The sequence below is a fragment of the Nannobrachium achirus genome (assembly GCF_963921795.1).
Source record: "Nannobrachium achirus genome assembly, chromosome: 12".
In the NCBI taxonomy this organism is placed as follows: Eukaryota; Metazoa; Chordata; class Actinopteri; order Myctophiformes; family Myctophidae; genus Nannobrachium; species Nannobrachium achirus.
In genome coordinates this window covers 49,167,744-49,185,632 of record NC_137832.1, presented here as the reverse complement: position 1 = coordinate 49,185,632, position 17,889 = coordinate 49,167,744, and the positions used below count along the sequence as shown (strand labels likewise).

The window sequence follows — 17,889 nt, the reverse complement described above, 5'->3', positions numbered from 1 at the left end:
TTACTGAATACTGAAAAGTATTGTACTGTTTTGGACAAATGAGGTTTCCAACCAACAGAGACGATATAATATATAGTAATATTAAAAAGTGATGCCAGTATAACGTAAAATATGATATGTTAATTCCATTTATGCAAGGTGGAACATAATCGATTGATTGATCATTAAAACAAACATGCTCTGAAAATGCATGCGGCCCACCCGTGGGTCCTGATCCAGAAACTGTTTTGAGAACCACTGCTCTACACAAACGCAACACATGTCTCACAGGCAGCGATGTCTAGTTACTAGTCGTTAACGCACTCGTGAAATAATGACATCACAGGGCTGTACATCCTGTTTTTCTTATGCTTGAGTTGCTTTAGCATCATTATAGCATTCCAGTGTAGATGTTGTGTTCCAGTGGCAGACCCCCAGGACTTGATTCAAAGTATAGATACTCCTGGTCAAATATTACTGTTATTCTGTTATTCTGCAGACGGCAGAGAAATCCACGGATGGCCGAGAAATCCGCGATAATTTCCCCAATCGCAGGATTCATGGGGGGACTATGACATTTTGCCCAAAAAATAGAAGGTTTTCCAGAAATAAATAAATCCCCAAAAATACTGTACTATAGTACTCAAATAAATGTTGTTACATTCCACCACTGCCTATTAGGGGTGCAGGAAAAAATCGATTCGAACTTGAATCGCGTTTCTAACATGGTACGATTCAGAATCGATTCTCATTTTCCATTTCTTTTTTTTTAATTATTATTATTAGATAGATATTATGTTGTGTTTGTACAAGTTAAAAGAAGGTGTGCAAGCATGAATAAATCAGACCTGTTGTCTTGGATTCACCTTTGTGTGGTTACATTATTGCAATAAGTTGATAAAACCTTAACAATTATTAAAGCTACGTAAACGTACTCTGCTTTCATGCCAGCAGACTGGAGTAGATCCTATGAATTGAATAGAGAATCGTTTTGAATCGAGAATCATTTTCAAATCGGGAAATAATCGTTTCTGAATCGAATCGTTTGGATTTGAAAGAATCGAAGACAAAAAAAATCAAATCGTGACCACAAGAATCGATTCTGAATCGAATCGTGGGATACCCAAAGATTCGCAGCCCTGCTACCTACAGTATGTTCTACTGAGACCTCCAGGCTAGAAAGCTAACCCCTGCATTGTAAGCCTGTCTAAATCTGCTATAAAAGACTTTTTATACATTTTATACATTTGAAAACTTGTGAAAGGGACATTCTGCATGATGATTCTACTTGTAACAGAGTACTTCTACAGTACATTGCACTATTGATACTTTTACTTGAGTAAAGCATGCGAGTACTTTTCCCACCACTGTTCCTCATGCATGTGTCCCGTGTCCCTCACAGATGAAGACTGCTCTGGCAGACGAGAAGAAGTTCCAGCAGCAGATCGTGGCCCAGCAGAAGAAGGAGCTGACCACCTTCTTGGACAACCAAAAGAAGCAGTACAAACTCTGCAAGGAGAAGATTAAGGAGGTCTGTTGTTGTTGTTTGTTACATTTACTCCTCAGTGGCCAAAATAGCAGATGAACAAGCTCACAGGTAGAGCCCTGCATCGGGAGCGGGTTCCCGGACCCAGCGCAAGATCGGGAACAAGCGGTCAAAATAAAAACAGCTGGGCCCGCAAAATCCCACATCCTCCCGCAAAAACAGATATAGAGCTTACCGTATATATACTTTAGGAAGATATACATATGCCTACATGCAGAGGAGAACGTATTTCTGTGCTGCAGACATCATTCGTTTGTCGCAGTTTCACAATATAATATATTATAGCCTACCTACAGTATATAATATTATGTCCCGTCGCAATATTAACACTTTCCCTCTATCTGTGAGCAGCTCCTCCTCAAAAATAAACAACCCCTCTCTCACGTACGCCCACTCACTATCTCATTCGGTTTGGTAATGTTCATTTGGATCTCAATGGAAATATATTTAGCTGCAGGACCCCGGGACCCGCGGTACTATGCGGGAGCGAGCGGCCGGTCAGAAATGAAATAATTTGTGGGGACGGGCGGGAATGGTCCGGAATCTAATGGGAGGGGGCGGGAGTGGGATTAAGAGATCACTTCCGCACAGGGCTCTACTCACAAGGTGTTCAGACTTTTCGTCAGAGTTTCGTCACGCGTCACCTTACCAGCCCACAACTTAGTATAAATGAACACTGACTGTGTACACAAACATGTACGTTCAAGTGCCTCCGACGCACCCAGTTGGAAGTTGCGTTGAGTCACTCTGCCTACTCACTGTGCACCCACATGTGTACAGTACATACCATTGGCACACGGAACAGAAACATGCACGGCACACGCGCATGTGTGTGTGTTTGTGTGTGTCGTGTGAATTTGAGTGCCTCCGCAACCTTGAAACCGAACGCTTAACACCACGCCAAGAGAACGCCGTTGTGGGCTGAGCGTTTCACGCTGTCAGTTACAAGATAAGTGACCAAAATTAGGTCAGCACAGTTAAAAGAAAGCATCTCTGCAGGAAGAGATATTTCCAACACAAACTGTGAGCTACTGTGGAATTTAAAAAAAGAAAAAAAGCCACAGAGACCGTGGCTGACGCTCATGTGCTAAGTGCATTAACCAGAGAGCTGTAGATTATGTTGTCGCTGTCTGCTGTAAACCTTGTATGTCCAAAGTTCAGCACTTTTTCAGGAAATGGGAAATGTTCCAATGGATCCAATGTAGTTAGTTATTGTGTGACAAGCTCTTGTTAATACATTGGTCCAATATTTATAAAAAACGCTGCAGACTTAAATGCTTTAGATATAGTTGCAGACCTGCAAGGTCCCCAAAGCTGTCGCCATGTGGCGCTCGTAGATCGGTTACATTCACTACTTTTGCACGACGCACTTGTACGACAGAAGTAGGCCTTTAATTTCCAAAAGAGATGCACTACATGAAAAATTGAAATACGGAGATACGAGGTTTCTGCCTGACGGCAACGATATTCAAGTCCATGAAAGAGAGAGAGACCTCACTGCTGGAGGCGGAAAGATTAGTCGAAATCATCTCTATTACACCATCCTCCCTCTCTCTCTCCCTCCCTCTCTCTCTCTCTCTCCCTCTGTGGAGGTCATCTGTGGTTCAGGGCAGAGGGTCAGTTCATGACGACATGGTCTGCTTTGAAGAGGGAATTAAACTTGAAGCCACTGCAAAATGTATATTTTATGAGCAGGCTCCAAAATATAAAATGGACCCATATCTTTTAACTATTGAGAGTATAAAATCTCTCTCTCTCTCTCTCTCGCCCTCGCTCTCTCTCTGTGGAGGTCATCTGTGGTTCAGGCCAGAAGATCTTGACGGTTCATGACGGCAATGGTCTGCTTTGAAGAAGGAATAAATTAACATTGAATTATTGTTAAACATTTGCATTACTTAATTTACAAGATGCCTATGCAATTGGAGAATTGTTATTTTGATCAACAAAATCTTATCCAACGACAACAAAATATTCTACGTTTTGGGTCTGAGAGAGGCTAACCCATATCAAATGGTGGTCCTTAGCTCAAAAAATGAGAAACTCTTAAACTACAGCAGTGGTTCTCAAACTTGTTCAGGTCAAGGTCAGGTCAACCCCCAAATTAATTAATTAAGTCATTAAACACTAATATAATGCTATATTAACAGACCCCACTTTGATAACCACTGCCTTGCGGAATTCAGAGAGCCAGCTTAATTAATTCCCTTATGGATGAGATTACAGTATAGTGTGGTGAGAAAAGAAATGCACTATATATTCAGTGTATTGTCTCTTCAGATCATAAGATGGCATGATGAAACAACGCAGACAATGACGTGTTAGGCCATCACAGGCGTACACTAACACATTTTGTATTGTATCTCACACTATATTTATATACTATCGTATATGTTCTCCTGACCTGAGAATAATGTACCGTAATTTAGGTCCAAATTCTGTGAAATATCCCATTGTAATATTTTATTTTGCTGCGTAAGCGCTGAGACAAAGCCTTACTTTGAGATGACCTATCTGTGGCAAACCATCTCGTTAGTCCAGATGAGCTGCCACGCCCTGCTTCGCCTCTAACCGTAGGCTCGTATCTCCTAACTGTGTCTCCGACTGTTTCTTAACGTCGGCTCTGCAGTTAAATAAGAATTAAATAGACACCTTTTAAGGAATTTTACAGTGTAAATTGGGGTCCTAGAGATGAAGAATACCATCAAATGGAAGTCCGTGGCCTAATGCATGTTAACTCATTGACTGCTCTATCACGAGTTTCACAAGTTATACCATTTTCGTCCACGCCGCCACGCCCGAGTTACCCGAGTTTTTAAATTTCTTTTTTTGAAAAATTATTTTTGGACCTCCTTCTATCTACTAGGCATGATCGCGATCCCCATACCAACCCCATCTTTCAAACATGGCAGCCATGTTTGTTTACATTTGATGAATGGTTGCTATCTCATGAATGCCTGAACGCATTTTCAAGCAGATTTTTTGTTTGAAAGCTGTGAACAGCGTGCACACACGTGGTGCATGATCTATGCATGGGCGTGCATGGTCCGTGCACTATGAATTACAGGGAAGTCTATGGAGACTTGTGACATCCTGGCACTTTGGCAGCCATTTTTAAAATGCAGCGAATGAGTAAAGCCCATATCTAACAGGACTTCATATGGGAATGCCCATATATGGAGGAGGCCACATCAGCCACATACCACACTAACAGAATCCATATATGGCCAAGACAGCCCATATCTGTGTGGCTGGTTCTACAGACAGTGATCTCCATGTATGGGTATATTTCACATAACGAATAACTGAGTAAGCATGTTTGGGCTCTCACAGCAATATCTCCATATACAGTACATATATGGGTACCAGGGGTCTCCATATATGGGTAACTGGTCCGATATACATCACTGGCCAGATGGCCAATGTCGCCCTGAGGCGTCTTACTATAGTGACTAAAACTAAGACTAAATATACTGAGAATTTCGTCAACAAATAAAAACTAGTGGACAAGAGATCCAGTAGAACTAAAAGTAATTTCATGTTTGGTTGCGCTCAGGTGTCTGTATAGCAGATCTACAAGCTCACAACGCGTCGACACGTTGTAAACTTGTAGATCGGCTATTTTCAGCATGCAACGAAGTGTAAAATCAGGCATTACGGCACCATCAAGGCCCGCAAAAATACATTTTTGTCGACACAATCAACTCCAGAAAACAAAACATTTCAGATGACTAAAACTAAATACACGTTTATTCAAAGGACTATGACAAAAGCTGAATCAAGAATTCCCCTAAACCAGATGTGAGAGAGATTCAGCGTGAAGCTAGTAAGGATGGGACGATAATCGCTATTATCGTTTATCGTGATAAAAAACAATCACAATAATCGTATTGTGGAGATTTCATTCATCGTGAAATCGTCCTCCTTTTATTTGCAGAGCTGCATATCCGGCACCACTTAAACCCTGGATAATTGGTAAAACGGATCTGTAAATAACGTACTTGATACAGTCTTTTTTTTTTCACTCTCTACCAAATCTCTTTGCCAAAAAATAGACTATCTACAAGCTCACAGCGTGTCGCGTTGTAAGCTCGTAGATCTGCAATTTTTTGGCCACATGTCACGCCCCAGGATAAAGGAATGTCGGGGATATTTTGATATATTGCGTAAATCGCAATTTCTTTGGTCACAATAATCATGATATGAAATGTTCATATCGTCCCGTCTCTATAGAAGCTAACTCCTCTGCACCCCCTCTCTCCTCTCCTCTCCTCTCCTCAGGAGATGAACGAGGACCACAGCACACCCAAGAAGGAGAAGCAGGAGCGCCTGTCCAAGCACAAGGAGAACATGCAGCACTCCCAGGCCGAGGAGGAGGCCCAGCTACTGGGCCAGCAGCGCACCTTCTACGACAGGAACTGCCGGGGCTTCAAGCGCAAGGTCACGGTCAAGAGGCACGAGTTCGAGCAGGAGCAGATTCGAGAGGTGTGTGTTTGTGTGTGTTATGTGTGTGTGCGTGTGTGAGCACTATGCATGATTACGGACATGATGTGTGTTCCCAAACACAATTTGTGTGTTGGCGGACACATGTTCATGGGTCTCTTTATTTATTTATTTATTGTTTCCTACATTTAGTTTTTAATTATCATTTCAAAACATTTTCAAAAAATATTCACAAAAAAGCAAAAGCTTTCATGAATTGAAAACAAAATTCAGATTCTTTTTTTGTCAATAATTTCATGGAAAGATCGTTGAGAAATTCCATAAATTAGAAAGCAAATGTTTTAAGAAGTTGTGGCTGATCTACAAGCTCACAACATGGCACGAAGCTCTAGATCTGCTATTGGGTCCCGGGTAAACGGGGTCGTGAGCCAAAACGTTTGGGAACCACTAGTTTACTACCACGGTAAAAAGTTCAGTGTCGCTAGGATTGGGCTAATGTGATCTCTTCCTCTGGTATTTGTTCAAATGCTTGCTGACACATTCTTGATTATCATTATGGTAAAGATCTACAACTCACAATGTGTCGCAAGGCAAAGCCTTATGAGCTTGTAGGTCTTCTATCTTCGGCAAATATATTTGCTGTTGAGGTAAAAAGGATGGGGCCAAGGCAAGAGCCCTGGGGTACCACGGTTAACGAAGTATATACATATACTGTACATTTTCTGGTCCCCCCGGGAACTATAAAATGCTTCCTTTGCTTATGGCTAGTTTGTTGTTTCTGACCTTCATGTGAACCTGTAGAACGTGGACTCCGAACGGCTTCATGGCGACATGCAACCAACATAATTTTTTCTGTTCCTTTCCTAATGATGTTTAGTAGGAGGAGGAAGGTGTTTCCTTAAGCATATTAAAAAACTAAAGCAAGGCAGCAATGCTGTAATCTGCAGATCTGTAGAGTAAATCTGGTGGAATTAATAGAGGGGGGCCCTGAGAAAAAGGGTCACGTTTTAGACCACAGCTTAACTAAAAGTCTCTGGGTTGATCTACGAGCACCTAAACCAGTGGTTCTCTAACTTTTTTGTGTCACTTGAGACCTCCACATTGATTCGCTGTGAGCTTGTATATCTGCTATTTTTAAATGGCCATGGTCAAAGAAGTTGCAGGACCCGCTGGAACTCCGGACCTGACCTAAATGATCCACACATCAATACCTTAATAAACCTTTGGAGATAGTGTAACTTGTTGCACGATTCACATTTGAACTATTGCCATCTTTTTCTAAAAAACAATCAAATCAGTCAGATGTTATTTAATGTACATTATTATTGAATACAAATGGAGAGAACAGTGGGAACGTCCTGCTCAACTTATTGACAGAAATGACACGGAAGCCATGAACGTCACTGATGGCACAGAGGATTCAAAAAGAAGCATCACTAGTGGCTTCCAAAAAAAGCACCAGCTGTTCAGGAACCTCATTGTCATTGATCCTTCACAGCAAAAGATACTCAAGAGAGGGACTTTATACACTAGGATACACAAGCAAAATGGGAAGTGATGGAACAAATAAAGGAGCAGATGTAGCACAGTGAGTCGGTGACTCACTGCCTCCGCTTGATGGCCTGATAGACTCTAGTATCTCCCCCGGGGTCTATAGGGATATATCCCTTTGGTCTGATGGTTTAGATGTTGGACTTTCACGCAGGAGACCCGGGTTCGAACCCCGGGCGTTACACAGACAAAATGACAAAACTGGAAATACAAGCTGCTAAAGAATATTTATGGTGTTCTCTCCTGATTTGAATGCCTTTTTTTTACCGAGCTGAAAATTAATTACGTGTTTACTAAAATGCTGGAGAGACAGAGAGCACCCTCAGTTCCTCAAGTTACACATGGATGATACATTTACAGTACTAGAAGCTCGGCCGCCCGGAGATTCCGAACGTTTCGCGCCCGTTCCGGAAAACCGCGAATCGGGTCGGATCGAGGCCGGGCACTGCAGATTCGTGTGCCGAATCTGAAGCCGGTGGGACGAACGGTTCTCGAGATACGCGGATTACATACACGCATACATACACACAGAGACTTCTCGCATTTATTGTAAGATATTGACACCGTTATTTGTCGTTTGTTGTGCTCACTCAGGAACTGAACAAGAAGAAGACGCAGAAGGAGATGGAGCACGCTATGCTGATCCGCCACGACGAGTCCACCCAGGAGCTAGAGCAGCGGCAGCTGAAGACCCTGCAGAAGCTGCGCATGGACCTGATCCGCCTGCAGCACCAGACCGAGCTGGAGAACCAGATCGAGTACAACAACCGCCGCGAGCGAGAGCTCCACCGCAAGCACGTGCTGGAGCTGCGGCAGCAGCCCAAGAACCTCAAGGTGTGTTGGAGCGTAGAGCAGGGCTCTTCAAAGTTTTCAGGCCAAGGACCGCTTAGTCGAGAGAGAGATGAAGCAGGGACCTGCACAACCATAGATACCATATATTTTCATCGTTTGACGGCACAATCATCAGTGTATTTTGGATTTTTTAACCACTTGAACCGTCAATACTTAATAAACTTGACCTTTCACTCTGTACTCTTTTTCTCCTCTACACCAAACCTCTTTGCCGAAAATAGCCGATCTACAAGCTCACAACGCCTCGCACTGCGAGGCGTTTTGAGCGTGTAGATCTGCTATTTTTGGCTAAAGTTCTCAGAATATGGACGCTAGGGTTCAAGTGGTTAATATAAAAAAAGAGAAAAAAATGCTTTTATTACACAAAGAATTGGAGGACCCCCTGTAGTAACTCTGAGGACCCCCTGTTGAAGACCCCTGGCTTAGAGGGATGTACATGTTAATTTAACTCTTAGGGCCGATGCATACTCCACTTTTAGAGACAAATTTATTTCGGCTGGGTTTGGGGAGTCACAAAATCTAGGCAGCACCGAACAGCCAAACTAATGTTGTTTCCCGCCCCGCCGAACCTCTGAATGATGTCATATTGTAGTTTAGACAGAGCTGAACCGAAATAAATGTATCTGTCTCATGCATCGGCCCTTAGTTGCTATGCTGTCTGTGCATAGTTAAATTAATTAATTTACTATGTGCGTATGTGGCCAGTGGCCACTCCACAGAAACCGAGGCAAACCTAGGCATATAGGCTACACACGGTGTATGGCAAGGCGCCGATTATCAAAACATTACTGTGGCTATTTACAATCACAACAGCTGAAGTCCTTGTGTATGACTGTCTATCAGTCATTGTTTGAGCGACGCAACACCACTGATCGCATTCTTCTTCTCCCAAATGAAGCCAGCGAAAGAGTGGGTTGATAGCGGTTTCTAAACTTTCTGCAGCTAGCGTGGTTAACCACTATTGTTACTATAAGGGGAGCCGTTTAACAGGAGACCAATAGACCTGGGAGAGCACAAGAACCCAATTCATACTATTATGCAATATACATTTCCTAAGAATCAAGACCGCTGTGGTGGTCAAAGCGATCTGAATGTCCCTTTTTGCATGCATCTCATCTTCAACCTTCAATCCTCCTGTTATTTCCCTATCCTCCTCCTTGCTTCAGGCCTTGGAGCTGCAGATCAAGAAGCAGTTCCAGGACACGTGCAAGGTGCAGACCAAGCAGTACAAGGCCCTGCGCCACCACCAGATGGAGGTGACGCCCAAGTCGGAGCACAAGTCGGTGCTCAAGGCTCTCAAGGAGGAGCAGACGCGCAAGCTGGCCATCCTGGCCGAGCAGTACGAGCAGAGCATCAACGAGATGATGGCCTCGCAGGCGGTGAGTTGATGAACAAGGGTTCAGCTGTTCAGTGTTTTAGTTGTGGCCACCATAATGTCAACGACATCTGGAGGACGCTGTTGTCCAAAGATATTGTAGAGCAGTCGTTCTCAAACATTTCCATGTCAAGGACCCCCAATTTGACACTTATTAGCCCGCAGAACCCCATTTGAAAATATATGCCAAGGACCCCCTTATAAGAGAAGATTTGTACGGCTCTAGCAGTGATTCTCAACCATTTTAATTTCAAGGACCCCCACTTTGACATGCATTAGGCTATGGACACCTAATTTAATGGCATCTCTGGGACCCCAATTATATTGTAAAATCATACCCGTTTGACATACCCATAAGGGTCCATTCCTAACTATCATTTAGCTGGGGCCCCCCCGGAACTCCCTCAAAGACCCCTGGGGGTCCTCAGGCCCCACTTAGAGAACCAATGTCGTAGACAGCGTTCCTCAAATCGTGTTCTTGAGATGGTTCCAGGGGATCCGCAGCTACATTATTGATTGTTAGGAGAACCGAATGGACCCTTAAAGATCTGTAATTACTCTTGGAGTTATGGGGGTCCATGGCTTAATGCAGGGGTCTGCAACAGGGGGTTCCGGGACCCCTAGGGGGTCCTCAGAGTTACTACAGGGGGTCCTCCAAATCTTTGTGTGATAGAATTTTTTCTCCTTTTTTATATTAACCACTTGAACCCTAGTGTCCATTTGGGAGAACCTTAGCCAAAAATAGCATATCTACAAGCTCACAACGCCTCACGCTGTGAGGCGTTGTGAGCTTGTAGATCGGCTATTTTTGGGCAAAGAGCTTTGGTGTAGAGGGTCAGCGCCATCATTATGCCTTTGTTTTTTGTCTGAGGTGGTTTGTTGTCCGAGGTCAAATCGGTAACCGAGTGCAGGAATACACATAATGATTAGTCTCTCTCTCTCTCTCTCTCTCTCTGTATGGTGGTCCGTGGTGGTGGTCTGCTCCTGGCTGTCAGCTGCGTCTGGACGAGGCCCAGGAAGCAGAGTGCCAGGCCCTGAGGCAGCAGCTGCAGCAGGAGATGGAGCTGCTCAACGCCTACCAGAGCAAGATCAAGATGCAGACGGAGGCGCAGCACGAGAGGGAGCAGCACAAGCTGGAGCAGAAGGTGTCGCTCCGCCGACACCACCTGGAGCAAAAGGTACAGTGGCATGGGCAGATGATGATGACCATGCACCCTGAAGCATAAAGGCCTCTGGGCCAGGGGTTTTCACACTTTTTTGACTCGGGTCACCCCTGTAAATAACTTTTTCATCCATGGCACCCCTGAGTTATTTTTCTTCTTCTATCATATTGCACTACGTAAATATGCAAATCTTTCTCCCTAAGATGCGGTATGTCACGTTGAAATATCCGTTTCCATCAGAACTGACTGAATATAATTTTATATTTGAACCCCAGTATCCATATTCTGGGGGGACCAGAAATGGCCGATCTACGCGCTGTGAAGCGTTGTGAGCTTTTTTTGCTTACTGTATCAGAGTTAGTTTGGGCTCCAAAAATTGCATCTGTGCAACTTCGCATGTTATCAAACACGACACACGTGCATATCTTCTTGTATGGGCCGTTCTGTCCGTGACATCAGTTGTGGTGATGTTGGTCTCTGCGTACTTTCTATGACGTTAGTCTCGTGCTCATACGGACACAGGGACATACAGTACTTACTGTAGGGATCTACACACAAAGCCAGACACAATAACCTCACAATCACATTGGTCAGGTTCAAGTTGTAACAACGTCCAATGTGGACAGGCTAACTCTGATTCTTTTTATGATTGCTTTGTTATCCATGCACTCAGATTCACCTTTGCATGTCAGACAGACACACACACACAAAGACAGGCAGGCCCGCAGACAGACAGACAGTGCTGCGGTCACACAGGCTCACAACAGGTGGTGATGAGAGCAGGCAGCCATTCCTCTCACACACGCCCCCGCATTGTGGCCAAAAATCGTTTTTAGATGTCAACTTTAGTCCGATGCTGCGTGACACCAGCCTATTCTTCATTGTAACGAGACAATTATCGACCAGTGAAACATCAATTATTTAAAAATGAATGGATACAAGGCACTAATGCAATCAGATGAAAAACAATTTCTCCAAATCTTAAAGGGATCCTGTAAAAAGACACAATGGACTCTCGTCGTGTTGATTGATGGGGGGGGGGGGGGGGGGCGCTAAATAACCCCTGATTGTCCCTGCAGACCCTTTCCTTTTCATATGACCACTTAGACCATCTGCCGCGCATACCAATTACAGAGACGGTGACAAGATCAGAACGGCCAAGTGACAATGGTCGTCGGCGCCTTCTAAAGCGCTCGACGTCATTTGCCCTCGGTTTGCTAGGTAGCGCTCTACAACAAAGGAAAGGGTTTATTTAAAAAAAATTAAAATAAAATGCTGCCCTGATCCGGTTCTGGTCGGCTTGGTTAGTGCTGTATGATGACCTGTGGCGTCCTGGCGCCATCTCCTGACCGTTCTCTGTACTGCATGCTCTGACTGGGATGATGTCATGGTTTTTAGAGGCGCTATTGTCCTCCTGGAAGAGTCTGGAGGTTTCTGCAGTGGTGTAAAGTAACTAAGTACATTTATTTAAGTACAATTTGGGTATTTGTACTTTACTTGAGTATTTCAAATTTCCAATACTTTTACTACAAATATTGTACTTTTACTCCACTACAATTATAGTACTATAGTTCCTAGTTTCTTTGTAGATTTTGATTATTATTACAAAACATACATTAACCACTTCAGCTCAATATCCTATACATTTCGGGCCATTTGAAAATAGCCGATCTACAAGCTCACAATGCATCGCATCGCATGCATGCTTACAAATAGCCGACACATTGTGAGCTTGTAGATCTGCTATTTTCAGAGGATTTGTGTGCATTTGAAAACTTTAAATGGGACATTCTGTGTAATGATTACTTTTACGTTTTGGTACTTTAAGTACATTTTGATGCCAATACTTGTACTCTTACGCAAGTACATTTTGAATTCTGGACTTTTACTTGTAAGGGTGCCCTCACACCAAAATACCTATGAGAGTGGAATCCGCGTTCTGCCAATGCATTTCAATGAGAGTGAAGCGTTTCATGCCAGCAGAGGATTTCTGCAAAAAACGCTCCCTTATCATTGAAATGCATTGGCGGAACGTGGATTCCACTCTCATAGGTATTTTGGTGTGTGGGCACCCTAACAGAGTATTTTTATATTGCAGTATTGATACTTTTACTTAAGTGAAACACTTGAGTACTCTTTTCCACCCCTGGGTTTCTGTGCATGGCATGCTCAGTATACTGCTGTACTGCACCTTGTGGATCTCTCTTTGTCCTCCATTGAGCTCTATTGAGGGTTGTCACCGTCGTGGATTTTTACTCGACAGAATTGTCTTTATCTTAGTCACATTGCAGGTTTACAGATGCAAAGCAGTCAGGTGAAATAATTATTCCCGCGTGCCGTGTTGTGTTATCCCGTGAGAAGAGAGAGGCTATTATAGCGTCTTTGTCGGGTCGAAACCTCGTATCTCCAAGTTCCAAATGTGTACGTTCTTTCGTAAAGTAAAGCCCTGCTTCATCATACAAGGCCGTCGCACAAAAGTAGTGAAAACAGCAGATCTACAAGCACACAACGCCTCGCGGTGCGAGGCGTTGTGTGCTTGTAGATCGGCTGTTTTCACTAGTTTAAATCATTTTTAGAATGATAAATGCAAAACGAACGGTTTTGGACGTACCGTACAAGGTTTTCAATCGACAACGACGATAGGCATGAGTGAGAGCGGAAGGGCAATGGGATAGAAACAAGCTAAACAAAAAAACAAAGCTAGATATACCGTATACGTACCGTGCCGGTATATCGTCTTTGTCGGGTGGAAACCTCATACACTATGTCCACAAATGGTACTTTTCAGGATTCAAATTCAAACATGGAGATCTATACATGGAGATCTGTGCTCATTTCTTTGGCAATCTTTTTTTTTGGCAGACACACACAGAGTGAAACGTAGGACGGTTTGCACCGCTCAAAAATAGCAAAAGTCGCAGATCTACAAGCTCACAACGGCAACGCAAGCTTGTATATCGATCGGCAATGTTTTTCTCTTCGTCATACTTGAAGTATATCCACCCCCTTCCGCCAGACTTTACTGTAGAATTATCTGCAGGACACTTCCGGTTAACAGCAGACATACAAGCTCACGTCGCGTCGCAGATGCAACCGTTGTGAGCTTGTAGATCACACTCGGCTGCGGAAATGCTGCTCGCCTTCTGCGCAATGCACGATGGGATGTTGGAAAGTTGTGGATAGGGCTTAAGTGGTTGACGTATCTGAAAAACAAACACAATGTCAACATTTGCGGGGGTCTCAGCATTTGTCAGATGTAAGGCAGAGGGGCGCTTCAAGGGGCCAATAAGGTTTGGAACCACTGATTTGTGATACAAGTAGGAGATGTCTGCGCGCTTCAGCCAGCAGTCAGGCAGAAGGACTCGTTGGTGCTCAACAAGGACGAAATGTATCAAAAAGACATATTACCTGGGCACTTCAAAAATGACTACCCAGATAAAAAGGATGGAGCACTCAACTGGTCTGCACGTTAATTTATTAGAGCGACAGGGTGACTGACGTTTCGACGTTTAGTCTTCCTCAGAGTCACTGATTTGTGATATTGGTTTATTTTATTTCATCTAATTTTGTTTCTCATTCCATGTCTCTCTTTCCTCCCAGATTGAAGAGGAGCTGGTTTCCCTTCAGAAGGAGCGGACGGACCGCATCAAGCACCTGCTGGAGCGCCAGGAGCGGGAGATGGACACCTTCGACATGGAGAGCATGCGTCTGGGCTTCTGCAACCTCGGGGCTATGGACTTTTCCAAGGACGACTACAGATGAGGGGGGTACGCGCCGCCCGGTGCCGCCATCTTGTCTGCCTCATTCACCCCCCTCCCCCTCCCCCACCGCTGCCTCTCCTCTCCCTTTACCTTATGTTGAGCCGACCCGACCCGTGTCGGTCGGGTGTTCAGCTACTGATGTCCCGAAGCTTGATTTAAAACTTGGTCGCGCACTGGTGTCGCGTACCGAAACTAGCAGACCGACGAGCTCACACCGCGATGCGATGTGAGCTTGTAGGCCTGCAATTTTTTATCAGCGTGTGCGACACCGCCACATGATGGAGTATAAGTTAAGCCTCACTCAGAAAGACACAGACGCAAAAAATAAACACATACACACACAAAAAAAGGACTCTGAATCGCTTCCAGTTGTCCTGTGTTGCCAGAGCATTTTGAGCCAGCAACAGGTTGTAGAGACCACCGACACCATCACCCCTACTATCACCATCCCTGCCCCTCCTCTCGTTGGTGTCACACGAGAAAAAAAGAACCCAATGCTGGATAACTTGTAGTTGTCATGTTTTTGTAAGAATTATGATAACCTTGTCACAGTGTTTGCTGTTTCTTGTGCAATGATCACACTTTTGGCGTGACAAAGTGGAAAACGAGAGAAAGAAAAGTGGCGGTTCCACGAGTGAAATCGACCAGAGAGGTAATTTTTGTCTCTCGAGCCATGCAAAAATAATAATAATAAAAATAAATAAATAAAGAGTTCCAAGCGCAAAACTATTAATCCTTCCGCAGCCATTCATCGGCGCTGCTTCTTTCACCACTTTTCTGGTACTTTTATTCATCAGGAACTTTTTACAGCAAATTTCAATAATTTGATACTCTGAAAGATGAAAAAAAAAAATTGTTGTGATGTACATAATGGTACGCTTCTAATAAATGTGACTCTTTTAAGTGAATTTGATTACTGACTCGGGCACTGAGGGGGGTGGTGCTTCATGATACATTAGTGTATCGCAACCGGTTCTCAGCGTAGGGTTTGGGGACCAGCTTTGGGGGTCATTCCAAAAGGACCGTTTGCGGGTCTGTCAAATTAACACACTGAAGATTAGGGGTTCCAGTATAGTTTAGTTCTGTGATTCTCAACCCTTTTTCCATTTCAAGTCCTCCCCAGTTTGATATGAATCAAGCCAAGGACCTCCTACCCCTTTTTGTATTATTCTCTGGGACCCCAATCTATGCGGGAGATAAAATATTTTGTTAATTTGAGTTACAGACCCGTAAGTGGTCCATAATATGGACCACTGGTTGTCCGCGGATCCGACATTGAGAAGCAGTGCTATATCTCGTACCGATTTCTCTGCACACTGGCAGCCAATGTGAATACTACCACGTGTACTCCAACTCCCAGCTAGCACAAAGGGCTTTTGTCAGGGGGGAGGGTTGGGGGGAGTGGGCTTGTATTTTGTGTATAGAAGGATTTATGGAGAGCTTTTACTTATTTTCGTATTGTATTTTAACTGTTACTCAAATCAAGATTTTTTAAAAAGCAATTCTTTTTCTGCCCCCCTCCTCTTAGAGCATTTCAAATTCAGTAATCTTGTCATTGGAATCTATTTGAATTCGTCAATTTTCTTTTTCTGATTTCTTTTTTCTTTTTCTATTTTGGCTTTAACCACAACTCTCAAGCTGTGTATTTTCTTATCAACCAGATCAGTATGATGCTTTATTATTGCATGCACTTTAATTTCCTTTTCCAGGTTAAAAGAAAGCATGGAATCTGTCAGAGCTTTTAATTATATTTGTAAATAAAGTGCTCATCACACAAACTATGCAGTGCATCCTTGTTATTAAAGCCCATGTATTCCACAATATCGTGCCTTTGTTTTACAGTGGAAGTAATCATTTACTCAGATTAGAAATCTGAAATTATAAATAATCATGATCACATATTGCAATAACAAGAGTATTGTCCAGAAAAATCCAATACATTTTGGCTTTCGTCTAGATGACCGGAACAAACCTGGAATGGTACAATGGCTAATTAGTTTGTGGGTTGTTTGAAAACCAGTGTGGCTCCCCTGACTAATACTTTACTTTCTCAGACTATACATAATTGATTCATATTTGGACAGGCTATGAGAATATATCAACAGCATTACATAGCTTTTTTCCTTTTTCTTTTTCCTTTTTTATAGTAAGACAACATGGTCATAAAAGATCAGAATAGACTGACAGCTGATTGGTACAGGACTGATAGAAATGATACTTTACGTGGCCTCAGTTCATCTCAAATTGCAACCATCAACAAACTACATGGGAGGCAGTGGTGGAAAGTAAATACAGTTTATATTTTGAGTACTTCTGTACCTTTACTCAAGTAGGATTTTGCATACAGGAATCTTACTTGTAACAGAGTATTTCTACATTGTGGTATTGCTTCTTTTACTTAAGTAAAAAGGAAGGAAACTATCTGTCTCCCAAAAAAAGAATATAAAAGCATGACTGAATTATCCATGAATCTACCAGAGAATATTCAAGGAAAATGTTGTATCTGTCAACAAGCTGAAGCTGAATCATAAGTGGAACTTTCAGCATGACTGAACCAAAACATGCAGGCAAATCCACAAGAATGAATGTCTGTGAAAGCAGAAATGGGGGCTTTTATGCAAAGGCCAAGTCGGTAGGAATGTTGTGGCAGGACGTGAAGCAGTCAGTGGTGGGAACTGGAAAGTAACTTAAGTACATTTACTTCAAGTACTACTTGTAGGTAAGGTGTAACTTCTACTTTGCAGATTTGGATTATTAATAGGCTATATAATACATTAACCACTTAAGTCCTATGTTATATTAGGATATTGTAACACAAGCTGAAACCTTAGCCTGTGTAGAGTGTTTTATGTTAAGCATAGTGTATTGTAAACAGTGTTGTGTAAAAGGTGTGCAGCCATTTCTTTTAATCCCCTTTTTGAGCGTTGCTAACCGCTCCTACGTTTGACCTAGTGTGTATGTCCCAATGTCCTTATGTGTGTAGTACCAACAGTTGCGGTTACACGAGACTAACATCATAGAACTTACGCAGAGACTGACGTCACCACAGCTGTCACGGACAGAACGGCCCATACAAGGAGATATATGCATGTGTGTTGTGCATATCGCGGTGCTCACCACAAAGTGAATTAGTTGGTTCATGGGCTTGAATGCTGGGAAGTAGTCGTATCAGTTTGTTTTGGGAGGTCACTGAAGCTTAATTGTTAGTGACATTGAGAATTG

At 43.2% G+C, this 17,889-nt stretch overlaps 1 protein-coding gene across 4 annotated transcripts in view; it reads left to right on the top strand.

The window, feature by feature from the left end:
* Positions 1–16,439, top strand: part of taok3a (TAO kinase 3a) — a 99,889-nt gene extending 83,450 nt beyond the window's left edge. For all 4 annotated transcript variants that reach the window (XM_080738049.1, XM_080738048.1, XM_080738046.1 and 1 more), the window contains exons 16-21: positions 1,382–1,510; positions 5,804–6,007; positions 8,111–8,350; positions 9,535–9,747; positions 10,739–10,921; positions 14,507–16,439. In XM_080738049.1, coding sequence (XP_080594175.1) covers positions 1,382–1,510; positions 5,804–6,007; positions 8,111–8,350; positions 9,535–9,747; positions 10,739–10,921; positions 14,507–14,668 — 1,131 coding nt within the window. In that variant the 3' untranslated portion in view covers positions 14,669–16,439. The remainder of the gene's footprint in view (positions 1–1,381; positions 1,511–5,803; positions 6,008–8,110; positions 8,351–9,534; positions 9,748–10,738; positions 10,922–14,506) is intronic.
* The last annotated feature ends 1,450 nt before the right edge of the window (positions 16,440–17,889 follow it).